This window comes from Artemia franciscana, chromosome 9 (assembly GCF_032884065.1).
Source record: "Artemia franciscana chromosome 9, ASM3288406v1, whole genome shotgun sequence".
NCBI lineage: Eukaryota > Metazoa > Arthropoda > Branchiopoda > Anostraca > Artemiidae > Artemia > Artemia franciscana.
In genome coordinates this window covers 40,052,501-40,079,592 of record NC_088871.1, presented here as the reverse complement: position 1 = coordinate 40,079,592, position 27,092 = coordinate 40,052,501, and the positions used below count along the sequence as shown (strand labels likewise).

The window sequence follows — 27,092 nt, the reverse complement described above, 5'->3', positions numbered from 1 at the left end:
GCCCACAAGTTTGCAATTAGTAAATATTCAAATTAATCATAGACCATTTAGGGAAGAAGGGATCTAAGTAAAAATCGTTACTGGTAAAAATGACAAGTAGTTCTTTGGAGGATAAATCCCTCTGGGAAGGGATTGAGGTACATATTACTGCTATAACTAACGTGGACTAGGGTTTCTTGGCTGCTAACTTAAATTTTAAAGTTCTTAATGAGGGGCGTTGACTATCTTGGAAGGTAGTTGAGTCAGTTGAATAAAACTTAGACTATAGGAATGGATCCAGATCTCATCTTATAGGCTATCCTTGGAATACTTTTGAAAGTATTTACCTTGTAAATTTGGGGCGGATTATTTTATTGACCTACAAATAAAGCAAATATGCCGCTTGATGCCTTTTTTGTGCTCTTTCAGAATAATTTATTTTCTTTGGGTCTAGGTTACTCAGAAATCCAATTTTAGCCCATTAAAAACCCTAGGAAAAACCCTAGGAAATGATACCTTTTCTCTTAATTTTTCAAATAAAAAGGTTAAAAAAACGATTTTATTTTGTAAGGCCTATAGGCTATGCAGAATAATTTTAGTTAACACATTTCATTTACAGCTCTATTTTAGGCTACTTCTCCCACTCCCCCTCATGTGTAAATATATAGCCCAGATGGTTATAGATTTTCTAAGTGTTTTCTGGTTCATAATTTTGTCACAGTTGATTTAATTTACAGATAAACTGGTTTAAACAAGAGTAATGCTAGCAGGGGTAGGCTTATCTAAAATAAGAGAAAAAGGTATGGTCTTTAATGCTATTAAAGGGCTTAAAATTAAATTTCCAAGTAAAGCAATTAGGCTAGTTTAGGTAAAATCCTAGACAATCTACTTTTCCCTATCTTTGATAAGGGTTAGGTTAGGAAAATTAAACTTTCAGAAATGAATCAAGTGCTAAAATTGTGCCCTGGGAAAGAAATTGCCAAGCTAATATCTTAACCCTCTTTTGATTCCTATTTATTAGAAATTGGTTTACTTAATATGTCTATTAGAATTTGGAAAAACAACATCATATCTTAATTTTAAGTTTCTTTATCTCTGGTTTTAGTTTTGAAAATTTAATTCCTGTTATTTGAGTAGACTTTTCAGCAATATTTGTAAATTCTAATTTAGGATATGTATCTGTAGATCTTTGAAACCTCATATATCCTATTAAGTTGAAAACATGGTTCTTGTACTTCATTTAAATTAAAGTTCTATTTTGCAAGATTTCACATTTATGATACAAAGATTTTAAAGGTCAGTGTCTCTAGAGAGAGCAGGAGTAGAGGTAGGTACTTCTAAATGCCTTCCCAGGACATACTTTAATCTTTAGATGCTCCCCTGAAAGTTCCTAACCTCTTTCTAAGATAGAAAAAAGTAGCTAGTCAGCAACTCTATTCAGCTTGTTTGTTTATTCAGAAAGAGTTAAAAAAAACATTGTGTGGTATGCTCACCTTATTTGTAGGTCAGTAGTAGAAACTGCCCCAAATTTACCTCTTGCCCTTCCTACCCAAAAAGTTCCAACCTTTGATGAAGTAGGGCAAACTTTCTAAAGCATAAGTGACACCTAGGGTAAAATGTTTCAAGCCTTATAGCCTACTGGTAAAGTTCTATTTGGGGACATCATGCTACCTCAGAAAGCAGCTTAGTTTGGTGAACAAAACTTCAGGAATTATTCCAGAGTCTATAATATTGTTAATTTGCAGTTTCAACATAGTTTAGCCAGGATGAAAGTAAACATATCATTTGATTGCCTTTTCATGCTCTTTTATTAATTGGCTCAGAAATTACATTTAGAACTCTTAAAGGGCTCAAAGTCTAAAAACATGTTTCTAAAAAAAACTGACTCCAATTTGTAGCTGATTCAAGAAAAGTAATTATTATTTTCCTTAGTAAAATATTATTTGAAAACATATTTGCAGAAACTTTTTAAAAGAGCTAGATAGCCCTCAGAAATGATGTTGGTTTTGCTATGACATCATTTTTGAGGAGTTACAGGCTCTTTTTAAAAATTACTACAAATTTGTTTTCAAAATAACATTTTACTATTAAGACTAAGGAAAACAATAATTACCATTCCTGAATCAGCTGCAAATGATGATTTTTCTCACTGGCTGCTATTTTTTAGAAATATGTTTTTAAACTTTTGGTTACAATTGGCTGTTTTGATCCCTTCAAGGGCTCACAGTGTAGTTTACCCAAGAGGCAATTAATGAGCAATGAAAAGGCAAAAAAAAACATGAAGTGTCACCTTAGCTAAATTATGTTGATAAATCTACCATTTTTAGTTCAGAAGAGACCATTTGCAAGAAAGTAACCTTTCATCTGACCCTCCTTTACCCCCAATACCACAAATCTGATGCTCTGAGATTATAGATGCTGCTATGGCAAATCACAAACCCACTTATATCCTTCAAAATTTCTAAGAATAAACAGTTCTTCTATAAGTGTAGGCATATTCTTTTCTGTTCTTGTCTCACATTGTTTTTATAATCTTATTTTATTGTCCACTTAAAGAATACAGCCTAATTAGCCAAAATTTTGCAATGATCATAATATTGAGATGGATAAGATATAGGCATAGTCTACTTATAGAACTTGGGTTTTATCCTAAATCCAAGTATAAATGTATTTGCATTAAAAATGAGCTTTGGTATAAGCCTAGAATTGAGGCTATTTTGAAGGAAGCATGTTAAGAAAATAATTCTTACTTCATGATATGCCAAAAAATCTAATTTTATGCTATACAATTAATTAACTTTATCTTGGCTCATTTTTGTTTTAATGTTGCTCTTTACTTTTTGTTGAAGCACTTCATTTGTGTATTTTTTAAATTTATATTTGTTTGATTTTAACACAGTCTTTTTCAATGTTAATGAAAACCAAATTTTATTTTGTTTTTTACATAAGAATCTATATTCTGCCTTACTCTTCTTGTGCCACAAAATCTTAAGCAATTTTCAATAATGGACTCAAACACATGTTTTGAAAATCTGGACACATATAGTATCCCTTTGTTTAGTTTTACATCTATTCAAGTTTCCCTGAAAAATAAAGCTGAAAACCCTTTCTAAAACATAGTTTCTATGCTATTTTGACAACCTGGATGAACTTGCACTTTCTGATTTAGTTCAATTGTAGGAGGAGAAGTTATAATAGCAGTAGCCTTGAGAGTTCCAACTTAATGCCCACAGTTGTTCTTGATGTTGCAGAGATGTCTTATGAACAACCAGCAAATGCTTAGTGCCTTTTGATATAGTTTTAAAGCAACATAAACTTTCCATGAAAGCAATTTATGCCCTATTCTATATTCTATTTCTGCTGAGATATCTTGTAACCTATATGAACTACAAGTTTCAACTTAATGCTATAAGTTGTTGTTATAATATTGCCAATATGTCCTTTTAATAGCCTGAATGTCCATAGTATGTTTTCATTTAGTTTAACTTTCTACTCAACATTTCCTAAAATTTTCACTTTAATACTCTTACCACTGGTATTGCCTCTGATAGAAGTAGTAGTTAGATTAGTAGTAGTAGTTGTATTAGCTGAAGCATCTATGTATTTCCTTTTGGTCAAATGATCTTGCCCCTAAGCATTCATAGAAAAGTTCCAAATTTATGCCCTAAGTCATTTCTAAAATACATCCTTTTGACAACCTGCATGCAATTTTTGTGTTTTGATTTAGTTCAACTTTCTCCTCAATACTTTCAAATATTCACCTTCATACACTTAGTAGTACTAATATCATATTATTATTAGTAGTAATAGCAGTAATAGTTGTAGCAGTAGTAGTATTAGTGCACATATATTGCTTTTTGGTTAGGTGAATATTCCCCTTGTCATGCCCTGGAAGTTTCAACTTGATGCAGTGAGCTGTTCCTATAATGTTGCTGATACACCATTTGAAAATCTTTATATACATAGTATGTTCTGATTCAGTTTAACTTTCTCTGTAAGATTTCCTCAAGTTTCCATCTTAATATCCTCAGCTGAGTAGTGGTCACTATAGAAGAGAGAGAGGATTCCAGTAAATTACTTACTGTTCCATTTACTCTATGTTCAATAGGTTCTCACAGTATATTCTCCAAATTCCAGTATTAATCTAAATCATGATTGAGTTCATAGAATATCATATACCTCTTGTATTACCCAATGCTCAAACTGACAAATCTGTTGAGACTAGGTGCAGGATCCTAAATTCATGTTTGTTTTTCAATTTGTAATGCTTTTCTTATTCTAGCCTAGTTTTGGTTTAAATAGCTAATTAGTATTTTTGAAATCTGCCTTGCATGAGGACTAAATGTTTAGCCTACTTTTGCACATAATAATTGAAAAACATGTAGAATGAATGAATTTATTGACTCAATTCAATGCAACACAACAGCAAAATGATAACACACTCCAACAGAGAGCAGAGCACATTATTCTTGGGGTATTATTATTATTAAAAAGGGTGGACCCACCTTCACTGGATTGGAACTCAGACCTTCAAGGCCCATTGTCTCCATGCCTCAAAACCTGGCTCCATTTGTGGTTAGGGGAGGGGCAATGATTGATTTGGCCTCCCTGCCTCTACCATGTATTTCGTCAGCTGTCAGACTTCTCCTTCCATTACTATATCCTCCAGCTTAACAATAACCTTGTGAAATGTCTCAAGCTGGTGAATAATCCTAGCTGGACATTCCTCTATTAGATACATTTTTGCTTCTACTGTGGCCATCTTGCACTTTTGGCCAAATTGGGATTTAGCCTGCCTTATTCAGGAAAGATATTTTTCTCGAAATTTCCAATTTCTGTTATGGCATATGTAACCATTCTTGTCTCAGACCCTTTAAGTCATTGAAAATGCTTAGTGGGGTTGGCCCCCCTGGAAATTTGGGACTATAAAGTAATTATAAGGAAACCAAAGGAAAGAGAGCAGAATAGGAAAAAAACATGAAAAAAATGTGTGTTGCCCCATTGTTGGCTGCCTGCCAATAGATTTTCACCATTAATAAGAATTAACAGTTCTATTTGTGACAGAGTGACCTCCTTTGAGTTTTCCACATATATTTTTCTATATGATTGGGTTAGAGCAACAAAGAAATTTAAATTGTTAAGTGGTTCAAAAATTCAAATATTAGACTGGGTTAAACTTTGAGAGTAGGCCTAATTACTTTGTTGGGGTAACATACATAAGGATTGAACACATCAACCAAAAATCAACACTAAAAAAGGAAATGAACAAATAAGACAAACCACAAAATCAAAAATGAAAGGCTAGAAGAAAAAAAAATAAAATAAAAAAAGCAAAAAACATGCAAGGTAAGCAGTGTACAGGAGGTGACCCCAACATAGGCAAATAAAAAAATAATATAATGTAGAAGTTAGAGAACTGCAAGATGTTGCTAATATGTTTAGTTATTATTTTGCTGGTGTTGGTCAAGCAATTGTTTCAGCAGGAATAGATTTGTCCCCCTACAGGTCACATAAAGAATATTTACCCCCCCAATGAATGTACGAGCATATTTCTGGCTCCTGTTAGTTTTGCAGAATTCCATAAGATTATAAAAAGTATATAAAAACGGTAATTCAGTGGGATATGATGAATTATCAACAAATTTGTTAAAGAGTATTGCCAGAGTTATTTTTGAACCACTTATCCACATTTTCAATTTCAGTATCAATTCAGGTATATTTCCTAGTAGATGGAAAATTGCCCAAGTAATTCTGTTGTATAAACAAGGTGATAAATTTTATGTAAGTAATTATTGTCCAATCGCAATTTTATTGTCATTATCTAAAGTGTTTGAAAAAATTTTAAAAGAAAGGATTTCTAGCTATTTACATAAAATAAATTTGTTTACCAAATATCAATTTGGATTTAGGGCAAACTGTTTGACAGAACACGCAGTTGCAGCTCTTTTAATTAGAAAATAAATGATTGGTTAGAAGATGGTTTCCATGTGGCTACTGTTTTCTATGATATAAAGAAAGCATTTGAAACTTTAAATCATGAAATTCTTCCTGACAAAATAATTTCCGGCATAAGAGGGAAAGGATTACAAATTATTAAATCATACCTGTGAGGACACAAAATCACAGTAGATATTGGTGGAAAAATAGTCTTATTGATATTGGTGTCCCCCAAGGCTCAGTATTAGGTCCACTTTTATTTTTGATTTATATTAATGATCTTCCACAAGATTTGCATGAGAATATTAGCCATGCAATTCTATTTGCAGATGATATAGCTATAACAGTTAAAGCTAGGGATTCATCAACATTGATCAAAAATCTGACTCTAAGTCTTACCTCAGTAAATCAATGGTTTGTTTCCAATAATCTAGTACCAAATTTTACAAAAACTAATTTTATGGTTTTTGGTCATTCAAAACGTGCTGCTTGAGAGATTTCTTGTCAGGAGCTTCTGGTTGGTGATCAAAAAATTTGTAGGGTCCAATCATATCATTATTTAGGAGTTTTTCTTGATCCCCTTTTGTCATTTCATAATCATATTGAGTACTTAAGATTAAAACTTGCTCAAAATATTGGGTTGATGTATTGTTTGAAAAATATTTTTCCTTTTACCATTTTAAAAATAATTGACCACTCTCTAATTACTTCTTATTTGAATTACTGCTCAATTGTATACCTTAATACATTTTGGAAGCATATAAAACCCTAACAGGTACTATAAAATAGGGCAATAAGAATACTTGGAAATTTCTTACATCAACCTTCAAAACTTGAAAATGTTTCGGAAACTAAAACATTATTCCTCTTCTTAAATTTGTTAGATTTAAATGATATATGAGTATTAAATACTTGCATATGGCATTTTCAAATCCAAAATTCTAAAAATTATTTCTATGATAAATCTCTGTTAATTTTACTTCCTCGTTCAGATTATCAGGGGTCTGGGATGTACCAAATTCCTTTTGTAAGTTCTGAAAGGTCAAGGTTTTTGATTAGGTACCAAATACCCTTCATTGCTAACAATTATAAGCTGAATTATAAAAATCTGTTTGATCCATCCCAAAAATCTCAACTAAATTTAAAAAAGCAAATATTAAAGATTGTTTGCTAAAATTTTGATTATTCACCATTAATGATGGAAAATTAAATTATTTGATCTTCTTATTTGTGTTTTTTTTGTGTCCCTGTGTCTGGGATGGCCTCTCATGTCGCCCCTGCCTGATATTTATTTATTTACTTATCCTTGTTACTTCTCTTTAATGAGTTTTTTTCTATTTTGTTTGTCTTTTGCCGTGTTAAATTTTGGAATCATCATTACAATGAGATGTTGATGTTTTTTCTATGTTTTTGCACTGCCCCAGCCTTACGAGCTCTGCTCTCTGTTGGGATTACAAAACAACAATATTATGTTAAAAACATAATATTGTTTTTGTATTTTCTAAGTTGAATAAAAAAGAGTACATAAAGGGTTTATGCTCCATCATCAAAGATCTTTCACATTATACTGGTTATGGCCAAATGGCTTGGTTGGGATTTTGAAATCAATCTTATGTTTATTTGAGATCAACAGAGTATACTTGTTTATTGAAACTGTTTTATATTTCAGCAAAATGTAGTTGATGAAGTCATGAGGATGTCTACAGATGACATTTCAAGCAGAGTTCGACTCTTGGATAGTGAGATAAAGATAATGAGGTCTGAGGTGATGCGTGTACAACATGAACTGCAGGCCCAAAAGGATAAGATAAAGGAAAACACTGAAAAAATTAAGGTCAACAAGACATTACCATATCTTGTCTCAAATGTTATTGAGGTATAGTAAATATTTGTCTATATATTTCTAATTTGTACTATTCTTTAATGCTAAGTATGAATAGTCATTCAGTGTGTTTTTAGGATTAAAGAACATTGTTTGTAAAACTGTTGTAAAAGTGAGATTTGTCACAGTAAGCATTATTAATATTAAGGCGAGAATGAAAAAACAACATTGAAACATACTTCACCATAACAACCTATGTGAACAACAACAAAAACCTTAAATTTACCTTAAATTGCAGCTTGGAGCAATCTAAGGATTTTTCCTTGTAGAAACTCCAGAGTTGATAATACATAACACATAGTTGAATATGTACACGTGATTAGTGGTTTGATGTTGCTGATTTGAGTGCTTCCCAGTTATACTTCAATTCTTTTGTTGACCATTCATTGTCAAGACGGTTCTTAAAGCTGTCTGTGGTTTGGGCAGCAATGGTATAAGGGCAGTAATTTGTTCCAAAGGTTGGCAACACGGTTGGTAAGAAAATGGGTGCGTTGCCGCTTTGAGGAGAAATGCCTGGATAACTGAAAGTTATGTCCCCTTGTACAAGAGTCCTGAGACCCCTCTCAAAAAGTGAGAATTATTATAGGGAAATTTTTTTAATCTTGTTGAGTTGATACTTAACTATAAAGTATCTAATAACAAAATTTGTTCTTAAAAAGGAGTGCAGTAAGACCTAGTTTGGAACTCTATATAGACTAGTTGGCTTTGAAAGATGGTGCTGTGATAGCTACAACTGTTTCTGGTGGCAATACATTTTAAGTCTTCCACACACACAGCTGCACAAAAAGTATTGACTTAATCTTTTATTTGGACAAGGTGTAATTCGTATTGGTGCTGACCACTGTCATATTCTATGGAAGTGATTAAGTGAGTTTGGAGAAGTATTGGAGTTTGGAGTAGTATCCCCTACAATATGCAGTGTATGTATTAGGTCAGCTCTGTCATTTTGGAACTGAAGACTGGGTAACTCCAATCTCTGCATTCTCTCTTGTTAGACATGTTGGTAAAGTATGGGTTTGGTGGTCCTCTTTTGTGGTTAAGAGGCAGTCCTCTTACTCTTAATCAGTTATTCTGGATTCAGCATTGCTTTAAATATTATGAAATTATGTTATAAATGCTCTTAAGGTAGAGAAGTAAGTAAAACAAAATATACAAGATAAACGTAAACAATGGACCAATGTTTTATCATTAATTTTTTTTTTGCAAGTCCTAAAATTCTAGACCAAATAAACAAATGCAGATATAAATTGCTGTTTTACATGAATAATATAAATGTACATAACTACGTAAATGTACACACATTATTGCATAAATTATTATATAAACAATTAATTAATCGGTTATAATTATTTTATATTAATTATCACTATAATCGTTAATTATGAACTAATGATTTTGTTATTATATATATATATATATATATATACATATATATATATATATATATATATATATATATATATATATATACATAATTAATATAACTAAAATAATTATATGAATAATTTCCCACTTTTCAGCTTTTAGATGTTGACCCCCAGGAGTTGGGAGAAGAAGATGGTGCCAATGTGGATTTGGATTCACAAAGGAAAGGAAAGTGTGCTGTCATCAAAACCTCAACTCGCCAGGTAAGTTCGAAAAAAGACTACTATTTTCAAATTGGGGTATGACAGGAATCACAAGGTAGCTTAAGCAAAATTCAATCAAGGAGCAAAAAAACGTAACACACAACAATTCTAACTTTAAAGTCCTTGCATAACCTAAGTTATATTTTGCCTTTTGAGGCCCACAGATAGCTCCACTACTGCATGCATTTCTTCCCTTTACAGTAGAAAACTTTATAAAATATGAAGAATATTTATTAATGAATTAGAAGGTTATAGTTTGATGGAGATGGTAACTTGTACAACAAGAATTATGGAAAATCCATAAATGGAAAGGCTCCAAATAATCTGTGGATTTATGAATCTTCAGATGGCTCTGAAGTGCTTGAACCTCAGAGATTTTGAGATTCCAGAGCCTTTTTGGGCTGAGGCTGTTGTAAGAAAGCTCTCTCCTTGGTACTGCTTTTAATTACTTCAATCTACAGTGACTTTTAATTTAAGTAAAGGACAAAAAAACTAAAAGCAAGCAGACATTATTTGTAGTAGAGGGGGTCTGCTGTATCCTTCAGCTCCTTAGTAATTGAATTAAGATATTATGTGTCCTCTTTTAAATAACAAGAGACGAAACCATGTAAGGTACTTCATTTTTTGGTTTGTACTTATGAGCAAAGGGCAAATTTTATCTACTTTGCCCAGGAGGGCACTTATATTCAGGCTTGGACACATCTTAATGTTTTTTGTTGTTTTTTTTTCAAACATGACGGTTCTAAAAGCGCAAGAAAAGAAAAAAAAATGTTGCAAGATATTCGCATGCTGATGAAAATACATAGGAGAATGAAAAATATTCTTATTTAAATTTCGATAAATCAAAGCTCCTTCTAGCTTTTGCACCCAATTCCACCAGTAAATTTCCTTGTGGTGCTCATGACACCTACCTAATCCACCACTTGTGTCAACATTCGATTGATCGGCAATTTGAAGTATTTGTCCAGTGCCATGTTAGCTCTTTTATCCTTTTGTAGCTGAAAATGGCGTGGATGGCCCTTTGTTGGTCTATGGTCTTTTTAATTATTGAAAATACCTACTAGAATTGAAATCCCTGCTCGGTTGAACTCCCTCCTTGTTTTCTACTTCTACAAGTTCAGCCAATCAGCCCTTTGAAGGAAAAAATTATACATGTAAGCGACAGGGTAACAGGAGAAAAACCTTTTTTTTATATTCTTAAAGAGAGAGAAGGGTATTGAACCAGAGATATGGGTATTTAATTATAGGTTGTTTTTATTTACGGGAATCTGATTACTGCTTCAGTGTATCCCCCCCCCCCCTCCATTTTGCATATATAATCCGTTACTTTTATGCAAGTGACTTTTATAGGTAACTTCTGTTTTAATTAATGCTAGATATTTGAAATCAACAGAAAACTAGAATGTGTTGACTAGTTAATTTCCCCATTTCTCAGTTTGGCTCATTGGGAAATGAGAGAAGGGTATTGAACCAGAGATATGGGTATTTAATTATAGGTTGTTTTTATTTACGGGAATCTGATTACTGCTTCAGTGTATCCCCCCCCCCTCCATTTTGCATATATAATCCGTTACTTTTATGCAAGTGACTTTTATAGGTAACTTCTGTTTTAATTAATGCTAGATATTTGAAATCAACAGAAAACTAGAATGTGTTGACTAGTTAATTTCCCCATTTCTCAGTTTGGCTCATTGGGAAATGCGAGGGGAGGGGTAATCTTTACTAGAAGTACACTAATGTGCTCCCCCTGAAAGATTGCTTTTCTCGGAAAAAGAGATCTCAGTGGAAAACAGTGCATATGTAATGTTGTAATTGCGTTGTGAGTTTGCATGTTTGAGCAAAAGAGAAAAATCTTGTAAAAGTCAGCATAGAGGATTATCAATTTAAAAAGCAAAGCATTTGTCCATTCAATGTCTGTTTGCTATGAAAATTGATTTACAAATTATAGCAGATTGATAAGGGGGGGGGGGGGTTATTGTATTCGTATAAAATTATATTGTGATGACTTTATACCCTGATATAAAGTATATGCGAGATATGTGTGATATGTGACGCAGTATATACGTGTATATGTGATATATGTTATGAAGACTAACAAATATATTTTATTATGCACAATGCTTAATAGCTAAAGATTTATTTATTACTAGACATATAATATTTTCAAAGTATATGAATTCATAAATCTGGTTTGATAGTTTTAGACCAATGTTTTCTCAGAGTAGAATAAAAACCTTTTTTTACCTAGACCTACTTTCTGCCAGTGATTGGCCTTGTTGACCCAGAGAAACTGAAGCCTGGCGACTTAGTTGGTGTAAACAAAGATTCTTACCTCGTGTTGGAAACTCTTCCTGCTGAATATGATTCTCGTGTTAAAGCCATGGAAGTGGATGAAAGGCCGACAGAGCAGTATGGAGATATCGGTGGATTAGACAAGCAGATTCAGGAGGTAATCTATTTTCCTACTTAAGACATTTTTTCATATTGATGATTAAATAAGCAAATTCAAGAGGTGGTCTTTTTCATATTGGTGGATTTGGCAAGAAGTCCCAGGAGGTAATCTTTTTATCTTACCTTAAATTACCTTAAATCGCATTTGCCATCGAGATAAGGTTGTAGATCCTCCTGTAGTTCTCGCTGGTGGTGAGTGATGTAATTATGTTGGCTTAGCTTCCCAGTCCAGCCTCCACTCAGCCCTTTCCCAGTCCCTGTCGACTCCAGCCTTGAAGGACTGGGGAGTCTCAGCTTGGATGGTAGACTCGGATAGGCTATTGCAGAGGGGGGCCACCCGAATGGAAAAGAAGCCACGTCGTTCCCTTCTCCGACATCCAGGCAGGTGAAGCTTTAGACCGTGACCTCTTGAATTGTTAGCCAGGGAGGGAGTGAAGATCTGGTTCAGGTGACCGGATTTGAAAATTTTACGTGCCATGATCACATCTCCTCTATATCTTCGATATGTGAGGGTTGGAAGTCTCAGAGACCTTAGGCGATCCTGGTAAGGGGCATTATTTAAGCCACGGACCAGTTTAGTTGCTCTCCTTTGGACACTTTCAAGGGCTCTTGTGTCTATTTTATTTTGGGGGAAAGCCAAAGCCAAGACAAACTCAAGGTGGGGACGGACAAGGGATTTATAAAGTTTTGTAACCATACATGACTTTTTGGTTACAAAAGAGCGCTTAATGAGTCCGAGAGCTCGATTAGCTCTTGCAACCCGAGCCTGAGTGTGGCTGTGGAGTTTTAAATCTTTGTCCACAATGACGCCTAAGTCTCTCTACTCGGCAACTACTTCCAACCGATCACACCCTATATGGTAGGGATGGTGGGGGTTGTTGTGTCCTAAGTGCCGTAACTTGCATTTAGTTGCATTGAATTGTAGGGCCCAAGTTGATGACCAGGAGGATAGCCTGTCGAGATCTAGCTGAATGCAGGCTCTTTCTTCTTCAGTTTCAGCAGGCCCGATGAGCTTACAGTCGTCAGCATATAATGTAAAAAGGTTGCATAGATAGGTTGTACAGTCGTTAATATATATGCTGAACAACGTTGGCCCAAGGATGGTTCTCTGTGGGACGCCGCTTATAACTGGGGAAGTGGAGGAGAAAACTGGATCGCCATTATCAGTGTAGATCATGACACGTTGAGATCTTCCAGTTAGCATCTAGCTTCAGCTGACCTGGTAAGCTTCAGCATCAGGTATGAGTGTTCAACTTTAAGACTTTTTTAAGACTTTGTCATTTTAGTGGGTTAGACAAGCAGACCCAGGGGGTAATCTTTTTTTTAATTGAGACTTTTTTTTCTATTTATGGATTAGACAAGGATATTCAGGAGGTAATCTTTCTTCACATCTGGATATTTGTTAATTGAAAGGGTTCCAGGGATTAGTCAACATTGTGGGGTACTGACCTACTCCTGTTTTACTCTTCAATAAAAATGCGTTGTTACTACTACAGCTACTACTGCTAACAACTCACTTCAGTATCCAGCCACCTGAGGCCAACACAGCTACGCGTGATCCTCATTTATACCTGTCTATTTAGTCTCCCTCTTTTCATTCTCCCAAGAAGCTCCAATTTCCTTCAAATTTTTCATTAAAATATCCACCTCATTCAAAAAAGACCTTTTTGTGTTTGGCCGACAAGGGCGATCTTTTGCAATCTGTCATCCTTTATCCGCAGAACGTATCCTAGCCATCTCATCCTCTCTCTTTCATTATAGCCCTAGAAAGCAGGATTTTACCTCACTTTTCGTACAGCTTACTATTTGAGAGACGGTCAGTCAGTCTGGTATCCAAAACCAATCATTAGGTAATTTCTCTGGAAAACATCTAGCAACTCCTCTTCCGTTTTTGAAGAACCCATAGTTTAGAACCATACTAGACCACTATCATTACTGTAACTTCCAGTTTTCTAATCTTGGTTCGTAGACTTATTTTCCTTTTCTTCAATTTTTTTTTTAACTGTGAAAAAAAAACCACCCTGGGCCCTGGCTGTTCTACTTTTAATATCCTTATTTCCAACATCGTCTTTACTAATACTACTACTTAGGTAAGTGAAGCTATCCACTTAATCTATATTCTTGTTCCCCAGTCTATATTCTATAATCTATATTCTTGTTGCATATTTTTGTGTTTGGCCGACAAGGACGATCTTTTGCAATCTCTCATCCTTCATCCGCAAAACGTGTCCTATGACTCTCAACTTCTTTTCCAACTATAGGATTATAAAGCGGGATTGAACCACTATTTTCTCACAGCTTATTGTATGAGACACGGTCGGTCAGTTGGGTACCCAAAACACTCCCTAGAGAATTTCTCTAGAAAACACCTAGCAAACTCTCTTCTGTTTTTCGGAGCGCCCACGCTTCAGAACCATACTTCATCACTATCATCACTGTAGCTTCTAATATTCTAACCTTGGCTCCTCAACTTACCCTCCTATTCTTCCAAACTTGTTTCAACTGTGAAAAAATACTATGAACTTGCCTATTCTACTTTTAACATCGTCACCGCACCCACCGTCTTTAGTAATAATAATACCTAGGCAAGTGTAGCTGTCTACTTAAACAATCTTCTCGGTACACATCTTTACCTGCACTTATTCCTAATCTTAGCCTGTTCCTAATCTTAGTTTTCAAACCAATTCTTCTCCCTGAACTCTCAAAACTTCTAAAAATTCATTAATTTTGCTTACGTTTTTATCTAGGATGCTTAAATCATCAGTATAATGTAAGTCCAGGAGAGTTTTCCTTCCCCAATTGATTCTGTGCTCTCCCATCGCCTTTGCGGTGCTCATTATGCTAAAGTCCATCAAAATGATCCATATAAATGAGGATAGGGCGTAACCCTACTCAACTCCTGCTTTGACTGCCATATTACTTATCATCGCATTTTTTCATTTCATTATGAAATATTTTTTTTCATTCTTTAATTCTGCGACGCTATAAGGCTCTATATCATCCGTTGTACATTTTCCAACTGAAGCTCTACGTTCAATTGAATTTGTACTAATTTGCTACAAAATACCACTAAAATAACGTGACTTTCTCTCTAGAATGCCCAAGAAGGAATAAATTTGACATAGAAAAAAGAAGGAAAATCACCTAATAGACCTAATTGAATAGGAGCATGCCGCTTAATCAAAGAAAAATGAACGTAAATCATTAAATATTCTTTGTCATATTACAAATATGTAATATTCTTCGTATTGTATGCGCAGCAATTACTCAATATTGTTTGTTTTTTACATGTATAGAATATCAATAAAATATGCCTTTTTAAGCAAATAAGGGTTGTTAGGATCAGTTTAAGAAAATTGTGGAAAAAAGGGGTCAACCTCTAACAAATTGCTATACAAAGGATTCTTTCACTACCCGACCCATAAATATGCGCTGATTCCGAATTCGGAAAGTTTACTCTCTTTCACAAACTTCAGTTTTGTGAGGTTGAATTTGAGGTTGAGGCAAAAAAATGTTGATTGAAGAAATACTAGCAAATGTGATTAGATATGTCATTTTTGCGCTCTTTTTTTGCTGATGAACATGAAACTAAATGTTTAAAGTCAAAAGAATTGTTTGAGGTTTAAAGCTTCGATATATAGCATTCATTACAGCTTTCCCTAGTGTCTTTATATATTATTTCAATATCTTTAATATATTAAAGATAATAACATCAATCACACAACAATTTCAATTAATCACTTTTTGAATAAACTATATTTGATATGTTAAAGAAAGTGGTTGGGCTAGATGAGTAAAACTTTCAGAAATTGTAGAAAGTTGTATCCACCTCTCTTGTACTCTTTTTAAAATTTTAGAAGAAGTTTTCCTGGAAACTATTTTCTTTTTTATGTAAAAGCATACATTTTAACTCTGTCAGTAAAAATATAATCTTTGGTTCACGACCTATAAAAATACAGTAGTTGTTACTTTTTAGCTAATTGAAGCCTGCGTTCTCCCTCTTACTCACAAAGAAAAGTTTCTCAATCTGGGTATTCAACCCCCCAAAGGTGTCCTTCTTTATGGCCCGCCTGGCACTGGCAAAACTTTGTTGGCTAGGGCATGTGCAGCCCAGACTAAGTCAACTTTCTTGAAATTGGCTGGACCCCAGTTGGTTCAGATGTTTATTGGTGATGGAGCCAAGTTGGTTCGTGACGCTTTTGCTCTGGCTAAAGAAAAGTCACCGGCTATCATTTTCATTGATGAGTTAGATGCTATTGGTAAGTTTCTATTTTGTTGTTATTGTTATTTTTTTTCATTATTGTTATTTTTTGTCATAATTGTTACTTTTTTATTATTGTACATATTTTGTTATTATTTGTTGCTTGTAAGTTGTTATTTAATGATGTAGTTATATACTATTGGGGAGTTTTTATTTTGTTATTTGTATTATTATTTTTAATTGATATTATTGTTTTGTACATATTTTGTCATTATTATTACTTGTTATTCATTGATGAGCTAGATACTATTGTTATTATTGTCTTATTGCAGTTATTATTGTTATTGTTATAAGTTAATGTTACTGTCATTGTTATTTTTATTTGTATACATTTTTTTTTATTATTGTTTTTGTTATTTGTAAGTTGTTATGCATTGATGAATTAGATGCTATTAGTAAATTGGTCTTTTTATTGTTTCCAGTCCATTTCTTGTATGCTGAAGATTTGGGCTCAAGTTTTTTTCTGGTTCCTTTTTTTGTCTTGGCAATATCCTGAGGTCGTTTCTTAATTTAAAATTGTTCTTAACAAAATTCCTCCCTTTTTAAAAAGGGCTCAATATTTTTACTTAAGAGTACTTTATATTGGGTGTGGAAAGAAATTGGGTGTGGAAGTAGGGAGAATTTATCATTCTTGTTTATATTTTATTTAATTTTATATTATTTTTTAGATTTTATCTTTGTTTCTTAGCGTTGAAGACTCCTTGTTTTATACAGGCGAAATATCCGCGTTGTTTCAGTTCGTCTTTTCCTCCCATGGCTGTTGTCTCGTTTGTTTTCTTCGTCTTGACATTTCTCTTTGTTTTTGGAAATAGTAAAAAAAAAAAAACAAGTCCGGTTTTGGAAAAGAAAAGGGATGTTATATGTTAAATATTTTATAGTTTTTTGCTTAAAAAAAAAATAGGAGTGTCTTGGTGTTTTTAATATTTATTCTCTTGGCTAGTATCGCACCCTGAGCACTCCGCACTCTGTTCATGAAAGAACGAATATTCTGTTAGAAAAAATTTCTTACTTTGCTATTGTAAAGATGGGCAGAACGTTTTGAGAATGTGCTAAACCGAGATAGAGTTGCAGTCAAATATATAAAGGAAAATGAAAAAGTTTATGATATCTTGGACGTGAAGGAAGAATGAGTTTCTTAAAAATGGTGGCTGCGAGGTTAGAAATAAGTTACTGAAGATGATGAATATAATTTTTGAAAAGGGGGAGTACCTAACGATTTTAAGAAAGCCTTAATTAAGCCACTGTATAAGAAATGTGATAAGAGTGAGTGTGGTAATTATCGAGGCATTAGTCTGGTCTCTCTAGGTAGAAAATTACTCAGTAATCTGACACTGTTTAGACTGAGAGATGCTGTAGACAAAGTTTTAAGAGAAAAACAGTACAGTCTTAGAACAGGTAGAGGATGTGTCGACCAAATTTCACTCTTAGGTTAATAATTGAGAAGTGCCTGAGTTGTCAAACACCTTTGGTCCTCAGTTTTATAGATTATGAGCAAGCGTTTGATTCTGTTGATAGAAGAGCTTTAGCAAAGGTCTTATACTTGCATGGTATACCAGACAAAAACATTTACGTGATTAGTACTGTGTACGAGAATAACCCTGCTGCGGTTTTGGTAGGAAATGAGGTTAGAAGATGGTTTTGTATTTAATCAGGAGTTAAGCAGGGATGTGTTCTATCCCCCTTTATATAGATCATTTTGATGGACTTTGTCTTAAGGAGCACAGGAAAGGCAATGGGTGACCACGGAATCAAATGGGGAGGAAAAACTCTCCTGGATTTAGATTATGCTGATGATGTAAGCATCCTAGATGTGTGAGCAAAATGAATGAACTTTTGGAGGTTTTGTTTGTTCAGGGTGCAAGATATGGTTTGAAAATTGATGTTAAGAAGACTAAGTCACTAAGGCTAGGAATAAGTGAATATGAAAAGGTGACATTGGGTAATGAAAAGATTGATCAGGTGGGCAGCTTCACTTACCTTGTTAGTATTATTAGTAAAGATGGTGGGAGCAGTGAAGATGTTAAAAGTGGAATAGCCAAGGCTTAGGGTGTTTTTTCACAGTTAAAAAAAAAGTTTTGAAGAATAAGAATAAGTCTGCAAACCAAGATTAGGATATTGGATGCTACAGTGATGCCTGTGGTCAAATATAGCTCTGAAGCATGGGCTCTCCAAAAAGCGGATGAGGATTTGCTAGATGTTTTCCAGAGAAATTGCATACGAATTGTTCTGGGTACTCGGCTGACTGACGTATTTCAAACAGTAGGCTGTACGAAAAATGTTGTTCAATCCAGCTTTCTAGGGCTATAATGAAAGATAGGCTAAGATGGCTAGGGCAGGTTCTGCGGATGAAAGGAAAGTAAAATTCTTCAAATGTAGCTCGTTTGACCTTTACTTAGCTAGACAATTCCACGTTTAACTTCTTTTTAATTCCTGACAGACATTCGTTTGTTATTTTGTTTCATTGCCTGGACATCATATCTTGTTGTAACTTATCAGAATTTAATCTAGGGGGGAGTGAACCCCACTCCACATCTCTTTATGGAATTCAAATTAAGTGCTGTAATTAAGTGAAATGTTAATAAAATCAAAGTACATTGAGTTTGTTTTGTCATTTTGTAAATTATGATACCCAGATGGACTTAAAAATGATGCTCAGTATTTTCTGACCATTTTTGTTGTAACGAAAGAGCGATGTTGTTTTCAATTTTCTCAATATCTGTTTTTATCTCTATGTAAAAGATTATATGGAGTTTTTAGGGTTACGTATGAAGGAAAGAACAAAAAATAATAAATAAAATATCAAATCAAATAGGCGAGAAAAGCAAGGGTATGACCGGCACTACCCTCGTTTTTCTCGCCTAAATTGATTTTACTTTTCATTTATTTATTTTTTATTCTTTACTTCATTCGTTATGTATAGCGAGTGTGGTTTTAGAATATACTTACGTCAACTTTTTATGGTTGTATTGTCAAGGTGTTGTTTTTGAGTTAAAGGATTACTATATAAAGTTTCTTGAGTCATAAAATCTGTTTTTTATGGGAATTTAACCCATATTTGTCATCTTGAGGAAAAGAAAAACCTGAAGGTAAAGTTAAGGTCTGTAACTTAAAGTCATTGTTTTTAGTTGACAAAACTAAATTTTTTGTATGAAAATATACTATTTTCTTCGGGGCATTAGCAAGCTAAATCCATTTTATTTTCTTCGCTTTTATGAGAAAGTTTCATAACATATTGTAACTTGTTCTTACAATTGCTGCTGGTCCCTTAAAATTATGACGGAAAGTAAGTTTATTGATTTAAGTCGCTTAAGAGCAGGAATCTACATGAGGAAATTTATCTGTTTTTTTCTGGACTCGGGTCAGGTTAATGCTGACCACTCTATGTCTGATTCTACAATATTACTTTTTTTTACGGATATATTTCATTTTTGTGAATCCAACTAATATATTAAGTCATTTAGATAGGAGCATTCCTATTTTCACTCAGAGTAACAGTTCGCAGTTACGATCCGAGTATCAGCAAAAACTTTTTCTACTTCGTTATGTAACAGCAGGAACCTACTTTCGTAAAGTTAGCTTTTTCTAGACTTAGGGCAGGCTAATGCTGAAAACTCCGTGTCCGATTTTTAATCACTGTTGTCATGATGTTTTTTTTTTTTTTCATTTAAGGAACTAAACGCTTTGATTCTGAGAAGGCTGGTGACAGGGAAGTCCAGAGAACCATGTTAGAACTACTCAATCAGCTAGATGGTTTCAGCTCAACCTCTGACATAAAAGTTATTGCAGCTACTAATCGGGTTGATATTCTGGATCCTGCATTGCTAAGGTATTTATGTTCTGTCGTTTGTGCTAATTTCTATATATATATATATATATATATATATATATATATATATATATATATATATATATATATATATATATATATCATGAAAAGAGAAATCACCAATGCAACAGCACACACATAAAAAAAAAAACAAAAAAAAAAAGAGAGACAGAAGGAGAAAAGGAAGACTGTTTTCCTAAATTAGTGACTAATATAGACCAGCACTTGAATGAGGCCTTAACCCTACTCATCCATACAATCACATAGGTCAAACAGCATAGCCATACACAATCAACCATAAAGAATAATCCATGGACAGGCAGTCATGTCGTCAATAAGTATAAGTCGTCATTTACCAAACAATAGAAACAATAAAGACAAATCACTTTCTCTGATAATTTATTTGATATTAAATCAGATACATTTACTGACATCCAAGTGTTTGCCAAAAGCAAAGAAAAGTTGATATTTTGTTAAATTTTTTTTCTACTCCAGGCTATTAGTTTGGATGATGTGCTTGAGTATGATTTGATCAGCTTTCTTTAGTATAAGATGATGTATATGTGTGGTATAAGATTTACTATGATACACGATGGTATGATGAGGAGGTTTTAAGGAGGCATTTAATGGGAATTGGAACTTCTTGGGGGTGTGTAAGGTTAAAGACCCTAAATAAATTGGATTGAAAAGGAGTGTTTGAAGCTGTGTTGGCTTGAGTACGTTTGTACTCAGAGTTGAGCTCACTTAGTCAAACTTGATCAGAAAAAAAAAATATTTAGCATTCAATAGTGAAAGCACTTTACTCATTGCTTGGCACAAATCTTTTTAAATAAGGTCTTATTTTGGGGGGAGTTAAAAATGGGGGTCTGAATCTGTGGCAGCACAGTGGATTGACGCTCTGCTTGGCAACACGGGGCTCAGGGTTTGATCCCCGCCGCAGCAAGGTTGGACCACAAGCTTGCCACTTATCCCTGTAAAAAAGACTCAGCAGCTGAAACTATGTCCCCTTGTCTTGGAGGATTATATTGTCTTTTTTATTCCGTGATTTTTGTTAATATGTACATATAGATGATAAATGGGTACATTGGGCAAAACGTACTGTTCTAAAGAGTAAGTAAAGTTTTTTTTGTTCAGGTTTCGAAGTAGTCTTTTTGAAAAAAGGTTTCTAGTGCTATTTTATTTTATCTTATTCGGTATAAGTTGGTATTATATGGGGTTTCCCCCGTAAGGGTTTCAGCCGTATAAGTTCTTCGTAATAGCTCTGCCTTTTTCTCCTTAAGCGTTCCCCAACTCATGTGTATCTTCATTTTCCTGCAAATTTTTCGTTGAGTATCTTTAATTATTCGACTAGTATTTACTTTGTTTTTATTATTTTCCCATACTGAATTTAGTTAAATCATAGTTATTTTAATTGTATAAATAATTTAATTAATAAAACCATTTATAGATCTGGGCGTTTAGACAGAAAGATTGAATTTCCCCATCCAAACGAAGAAGCGAGAGCCCGAATTATGCAAATTCATTCCAGAAGAATGCATGTTAGTCCAGATGTCAACTATGAAGAGCTGTCGAGAGCCACTGACGATTTCAATGGAGCACAGTGTAAAGCTGTATGCGTTGAAGCTGTAAGTTTCTTTTATTCATTGTAAATTAATAAAAGCGCATTAGTAATGAATAGGAACTGGACTATTTAGTATTAAAGTAAATGTCGTTTTTTCTACAGAGGAGTCTATCCGTTATATGTGAAGTCCATTCTATACCTTAAAAGTTATTTTACGAATCCCAGCGTTGGTTGACCGTCTCAAAGTCAAATAGCCAATTATTTGACCTTTCCCAGCACCATAGGGAACTCCCAAAGGCATTCTGATAAAAATTTACAGGGATCTTAAATCTGTCATCAATCGGAAAAGCTAACGAGATGCTAATTCGAAATAAAGAAAACGTAGAATCGCTTACTAATTTTTAAGCAAAGCGCTGCGTGTTCAATGTACATACAGCATGAATAAAATGCATTTTGTGTCGATAAGCTTTTTAGTCAAGGTAGGTAGCACAAGAGTTCCTTTGAGGTATTGTTAACGTTTTCAAGGCATGTGTGCTAGAATATTTTAAGGGACTGCCCTTTCATGAACTTTAAAAAGGAAATTGTGCTCCATTTAATCGGAGAAACAAACTTTACGCTTTCTAATAATGCAGGTTTCATTAAATCTGAATATCTCTATCTCTGGCACAAAAGGGGAAAAGTTAAATGGTTTTTCTAAGATTTCGGGGAGAGTTGTTGTCGGCTTATAATTTTCTGTCGTTTGTTCGGATCTCTTACCCAAGCTGTAAAAGCTATGGCAAGACTGCCCAGTCAACTCCTAAGCAGTATGGCCACAGGAACAAATCAACTTTATAATGGACGAGATGTGGCAATTCTTTAAGCTACCGCCACCTCTTAGATTTTGAGAGTAAAAATATTGCTAAAAATCCAAAAAAGTACAAGTTTCCCAACCTATTAGTGTCAACCCCCCCCCCCCCCCAATCATGGTTCAAAGTAAAGTAAGTCACCTTACAATCCGTTATTATAATTATATAATTTTAGCTTTATTATCTGCTTTGATATTGACTATTAATGCTAATTAATTAATTAGCTAATTAATTAATGCTAATAATTAATTAGCGCATGCTAATTCATTTTATAAGTTGTCTGGACTTGTGTTACCATGAAATCTCTTAATGAATAAATTAATTTTTTTCTGTAAATAAGTTTTCACCACTACTTGCCCCTTATTCGTTGATATTGCCACCTCTTTGAGGGTTCCGGCCCCATAAGCTGAGAAATGGTTGCTTGGGTTAACCCAATATCGTGTTTATATGGCTTCGAAAATTTTGATTTAAGCATCTTCTTAAGGAGAAACGAGCATCTGAATAAGTTAAGAACTTCTTTTTTGAAAACCCTTGCCATGTGGGACTCAGGGATTCCTTTTCGGCATCTCTTAGTTTTTGACCAGATTGAGGTTCAGATTGAGCTGAGCTTTCCAAGTGTGGTGACAATGTGACGGAATGTCTAAAACTATAGTTTTTTTTTACGTCTAAACCATGCAGGTTTAACTTTAGGATTATACACAAGGCCTATTCAGGGGGGGGGGGGCTGCCGGGTCTGAACCACCTCCTGAGATTTTTTCTGACTCTGAAAAAGGTGACAAAATGCATATAAGTTAATTGTTGATGCGTTTTTTAAAGATTTTTCTTTTTGTAAATCCCCTCTCCTGCTGAACAAAATTTTGGATGCGGCTTGGTCATACATGCCCAAAACGAAAGTATATGCTACCGAACTATCCCGAAATGGACTGAAAAATAAACCTGGATCTAGAATGAAAGTTCCCTTGCAAAAATTCCTCAGCCCTATTTATAAGATTCATCGATTTGGGTTTTCAGAATAGGCTGGGAAGGGGTACCCGCCGTCTCCAATCACTTTCCAAATGCTTTCTATACATTGCCTTGCAATCCCTCAATCTCCTTTGAATTGATTACCCCTCTGCAAACATGACCAGTGGAAAAACACTCAAATCTAACGCTTTCTAACTTATTTCTAAAGAAGTATGAGATACGCCCTTTCGTTTTGAAGGTGGCGATATTCGATAATTTGTGTTTCGGATTTATGGTAACACTTGGAAAGAACTCTTTATGTGTGAATAATGTGCATATTCTAAGCGTAAAAAGGGAGAAATATATACCATGCCGCGACTCATATCACAAATTTGTGTATGAACTATTTAGAAACGGGATATTTAGTGACATTTGTGGCATTTAGGAACATCGCGATTTGGCTCATATCCTCGATTACTAGTTCGTTTTCTTTGTTGAAGGCTAATGCATTTAAATTCTTACTAACTGTTTTTTATGTTTCATCAGGTGAACTTAACCGTACTCTTTTTATGTGCAAGTATTCCAGCTTTACATATATACATCAATCTACTGATCTTAACGTATGAATTTCTACAACCAATGTTGTTGATAATAAACGGTATAAGATGGGAATAGATGTCGGTGCTAGTATGTGACTATTCATGTTATTTAAAGCTTCTAATTTTAAAATTGACACTAGTGCGACGTTGAATCACTCATATTACTCAATTTTCCAAAACCATAAACATTTTCTGTGTTGCTGTTAGAAAACTTCTTTTTTTTAGACATTTTAAGAACATTGAGAAAAGGAATTTTAGTCTCTTAAACATGGGAAGTTGACCGACAAATATTAATAGACAGCGCAAATAAGGACTATGTAAAGCCTCTGGGCTAATATACTTTTGCTAAATTCTGATTTGTAGAGTTCTAAAGAATTTATAGGAATGTATTTTGTAGCATCAATTAGGGGAAGGGGGTGCAGAGGGGTTCTACAGAACCCAATTAGGGAGAGGGGGTTATAGGGTTCTAAATAATTTATAAAATTGTATCTAATGACATCAATTAGGGGGAGGGGCATATAGGGTTCTAAAGAACCCAATTATGGGGACGGGGGTCATAAGGTTCAAAAGAATTTATAAAAATGTATCCAATGGCATCAATTAGGGGGAGAGGGCATATAGGATTCTAAACAACCCAACTAGGGGGAGGGGGATTATAAGGTACAAAAGAATTTATAAAAATGTATCCAATGGCACTAATTAGGGGGAAGGGGGAAGTGCATATAATGAAATGCTGTAAGTGCATTTTTAGGCCAGCTTTGATTCAGTCCTTATATTTTGATTTTTTGCATGAAAGGATACTCCTAAAGCTCTATGGTATGAGTTAAGACGGTAATTGCTCCAAAATAAAACGTTAGAGGAATAAGGTTATGTACTAGTTACCAGTACATAAAAGCATCGTTTCACTTTAAGTAGCGGTTTTATTCTTAAAGAGCACAATACCAAAAAAAAAAACGAATTAGTTAACAGTTTTACTTTGTATCGTATTTTTAATTCAGTTTGATTGCAGATTCTCTTCCTTTTAGGGTATGATTGCGCTTCGAAGAGAAGCTACAACGGTTAATCATGAAGATTTCATGGATGCCATTGTTGAGGTTCAAGCAAAGAAAAAGACGAATTTGTACTATTATGCGTAAATCTTTCCGTTTTACGTCTTCGATTTTTGTTTTCAATTTCCCATCAAAATTAATCTGAATCAGTTTCTCAGTTTATTGTTGTAGGTATGATATCCAAGTCGAGGTTATTCTTATGGATGTCGTGCGTACCTTTTCTTTTAAAATGTTGATGCATAAAGTCGTCTTGTACACAAATATCTACAAGTCATAATCATCTCTTATTTTAATTAAATAAAAAAAAGTTTTTTTAAATGAAAGTAAGGAGCAACATTAAAACTTAGAACGAACAGAAATTACTCCGTGAATGAAAGGGGCTTTTCCTCCTCAACGCCTCGCTCTTTACGCTAAAGTTTGACTCTTTCTCTTAACTCTATTTTTAAAACAGTAAGAAACTTTAGCGTAAAGAGCGGGGCGTTGAGGAGGAAAAGCCCCTTTCATATACGGAGTAATTTCTGTTCATTTTAAGTTTTAATGTTGCTCCTTACTTTCATTTAAACAAACTTTTTTTTTTTTTATTTAATCTCTGGACGTTTTTGAATTAATGTATGTTTTGATCTTGGCTCTCCGCACATAAATAATTAAAACGAAATTTGCATATTAATTAATTGCAATTAATCGCAATATTTTGAGAAAAAGGAGCGAGGGAGGAGGCCTAGTTGCCCTCCAATTTTTGGATTACTTAAAAAAGCAACTAGAACCTTTAATTTTTTACAAACGTTTTCATTGGTAAAAAATATACGTAACTTACGTAACGAACTTCTATATTCGTATGTTTTTATTGCGTTTATGAGGGGGTTCAACCGTCGTTGATACCTCGCTCTTTACACTAAAGCTGAAATCATGTCCCAATTCCTTAAGAATGACCTCTGAATCACAAAGGCCGTAGAATAAATAGTTGAAATTACTAAAAATACTTTAGCGTAAACAGTGAGGAATAACGAGGAGGTAAACCCCTCATATGCGTAATAATTTTTGTTCGTTTTAAGTTTTAATGCTGTTCCTTACTTTCAGTAGAAAAAACTTTTCATTTTTTTTTCCTTGTTTTTTCAAATAATGCTAGAAAATCCTGCGCCCCCTTCATTGAAATTCTCTTCCCCCAAGAGAAGTTTCTCCATGGAAATATCCTCCCACGTACCCCCCCCCCTAAACCAAAAAAAAATCCCCCTGAAAACGCCTGTACACTTCCCAGTAATCATTACTGTATGTAAACAAAGGTCAAAGTTTTTAACTTGCAACCCCTCCCACGGGGACTGCAGGGTAGTAAGTCGTCCCTAAAGACATAGTTATTAGGTTTTTCGACTATGATGAATAAAATGGCTATCTCAGAATTTTGATCCGGTGAATTTTGGGAAAAATGAGCGTGGGAGGGGCCCTAGGTACCCTCCAAATTTTTGGTCACTTAAAAACGGCACTATAAATTTTAATTTCCGTTAGAAAGAGCTCTTTCGCGACATTTCAGGACCACTCAGTCGATACGATCACCCCTGGGAAAAAAATAAACAAACAAATAAACACGTTCCGTGATCTTTCTTCTGGCAAAAAATGCGAAATTCCACATTTTTGTTGATAGAAACTTGAAACTTCTACAATAAGGTTCTCTGATACGCTGAATCTGATGGTGCGATTTTCGTTAAGATTGTATGACTTTTAGGGGGTGTTTCCCCCTATTCTCTAAAATGAGGCAATATTTTCGTAACTTTTGATAGGTATAACTGATCTTGATGAAACTTATATATTTAAAATCAGCATTAAAATGCGATTCTTTTGATGTAATTATTGGTATCAAAATTCCATTTTTTAGAGTTTCGGTTACTATTGAGCCGGGTCGCTCCTTACTACAGTTCGTTACCACGAACTGTTTATAGCTATCTTATAGATTTTTTTCACCATTTGGTTGTAAATTCTATAATGGGCAAACACGTATGCAACCCCATTCCCGGAAGGCCATAAAAAATGTGTTGCATAATTTTCCTATTTTTACTGAGTCGGCTACATAGCCCCTCCTCACGATAAGCTCATGTTCACTTACCTCACAAAGGGCTATTTTTGTAAGTAAGAAAGAGTAA

The 27,092-nt window shown here is 34.2% G+C and overlaps 1 protein-coding gene across 1 annotated transcript; it reads left to right on the top strand.

Annotated features, from left to right (window-relative positions):
- The first annotated feature begins 8 nt into the window (after nucleotides 1-8).
- On the top strand, nucleotides 9-25,106 carry LOC136031407 (26S proteasome regulatory subunit 6A-B). The gene is made up of 8 exons (XM_065710950.1): nucleotides 9-137; nucleotides 7,586-7,792; nucleotides 9,319-9,426; nucleotides 11,675-11,875; nucleotides 15,854-16,136; nucleotides 19,808-19,964; nucleotides 21,412-21,589; nucleotides 24,937-25,106. Exons 1-8 carry the CDS (start codon nucleotides 90-92, stop codon nucleotides 25,045-25,047), a joined length of 1,293 nt encoding a protein of 430 aa, XP_065567022.1. The 5' UTR covers nucleotides 9-89; the 3' UTR covers nucleotides 25,048-25,106.
- The last annotated feature ends 1,986 nt before the right edge of the window (nucleotides 25,107-27,092 follow it).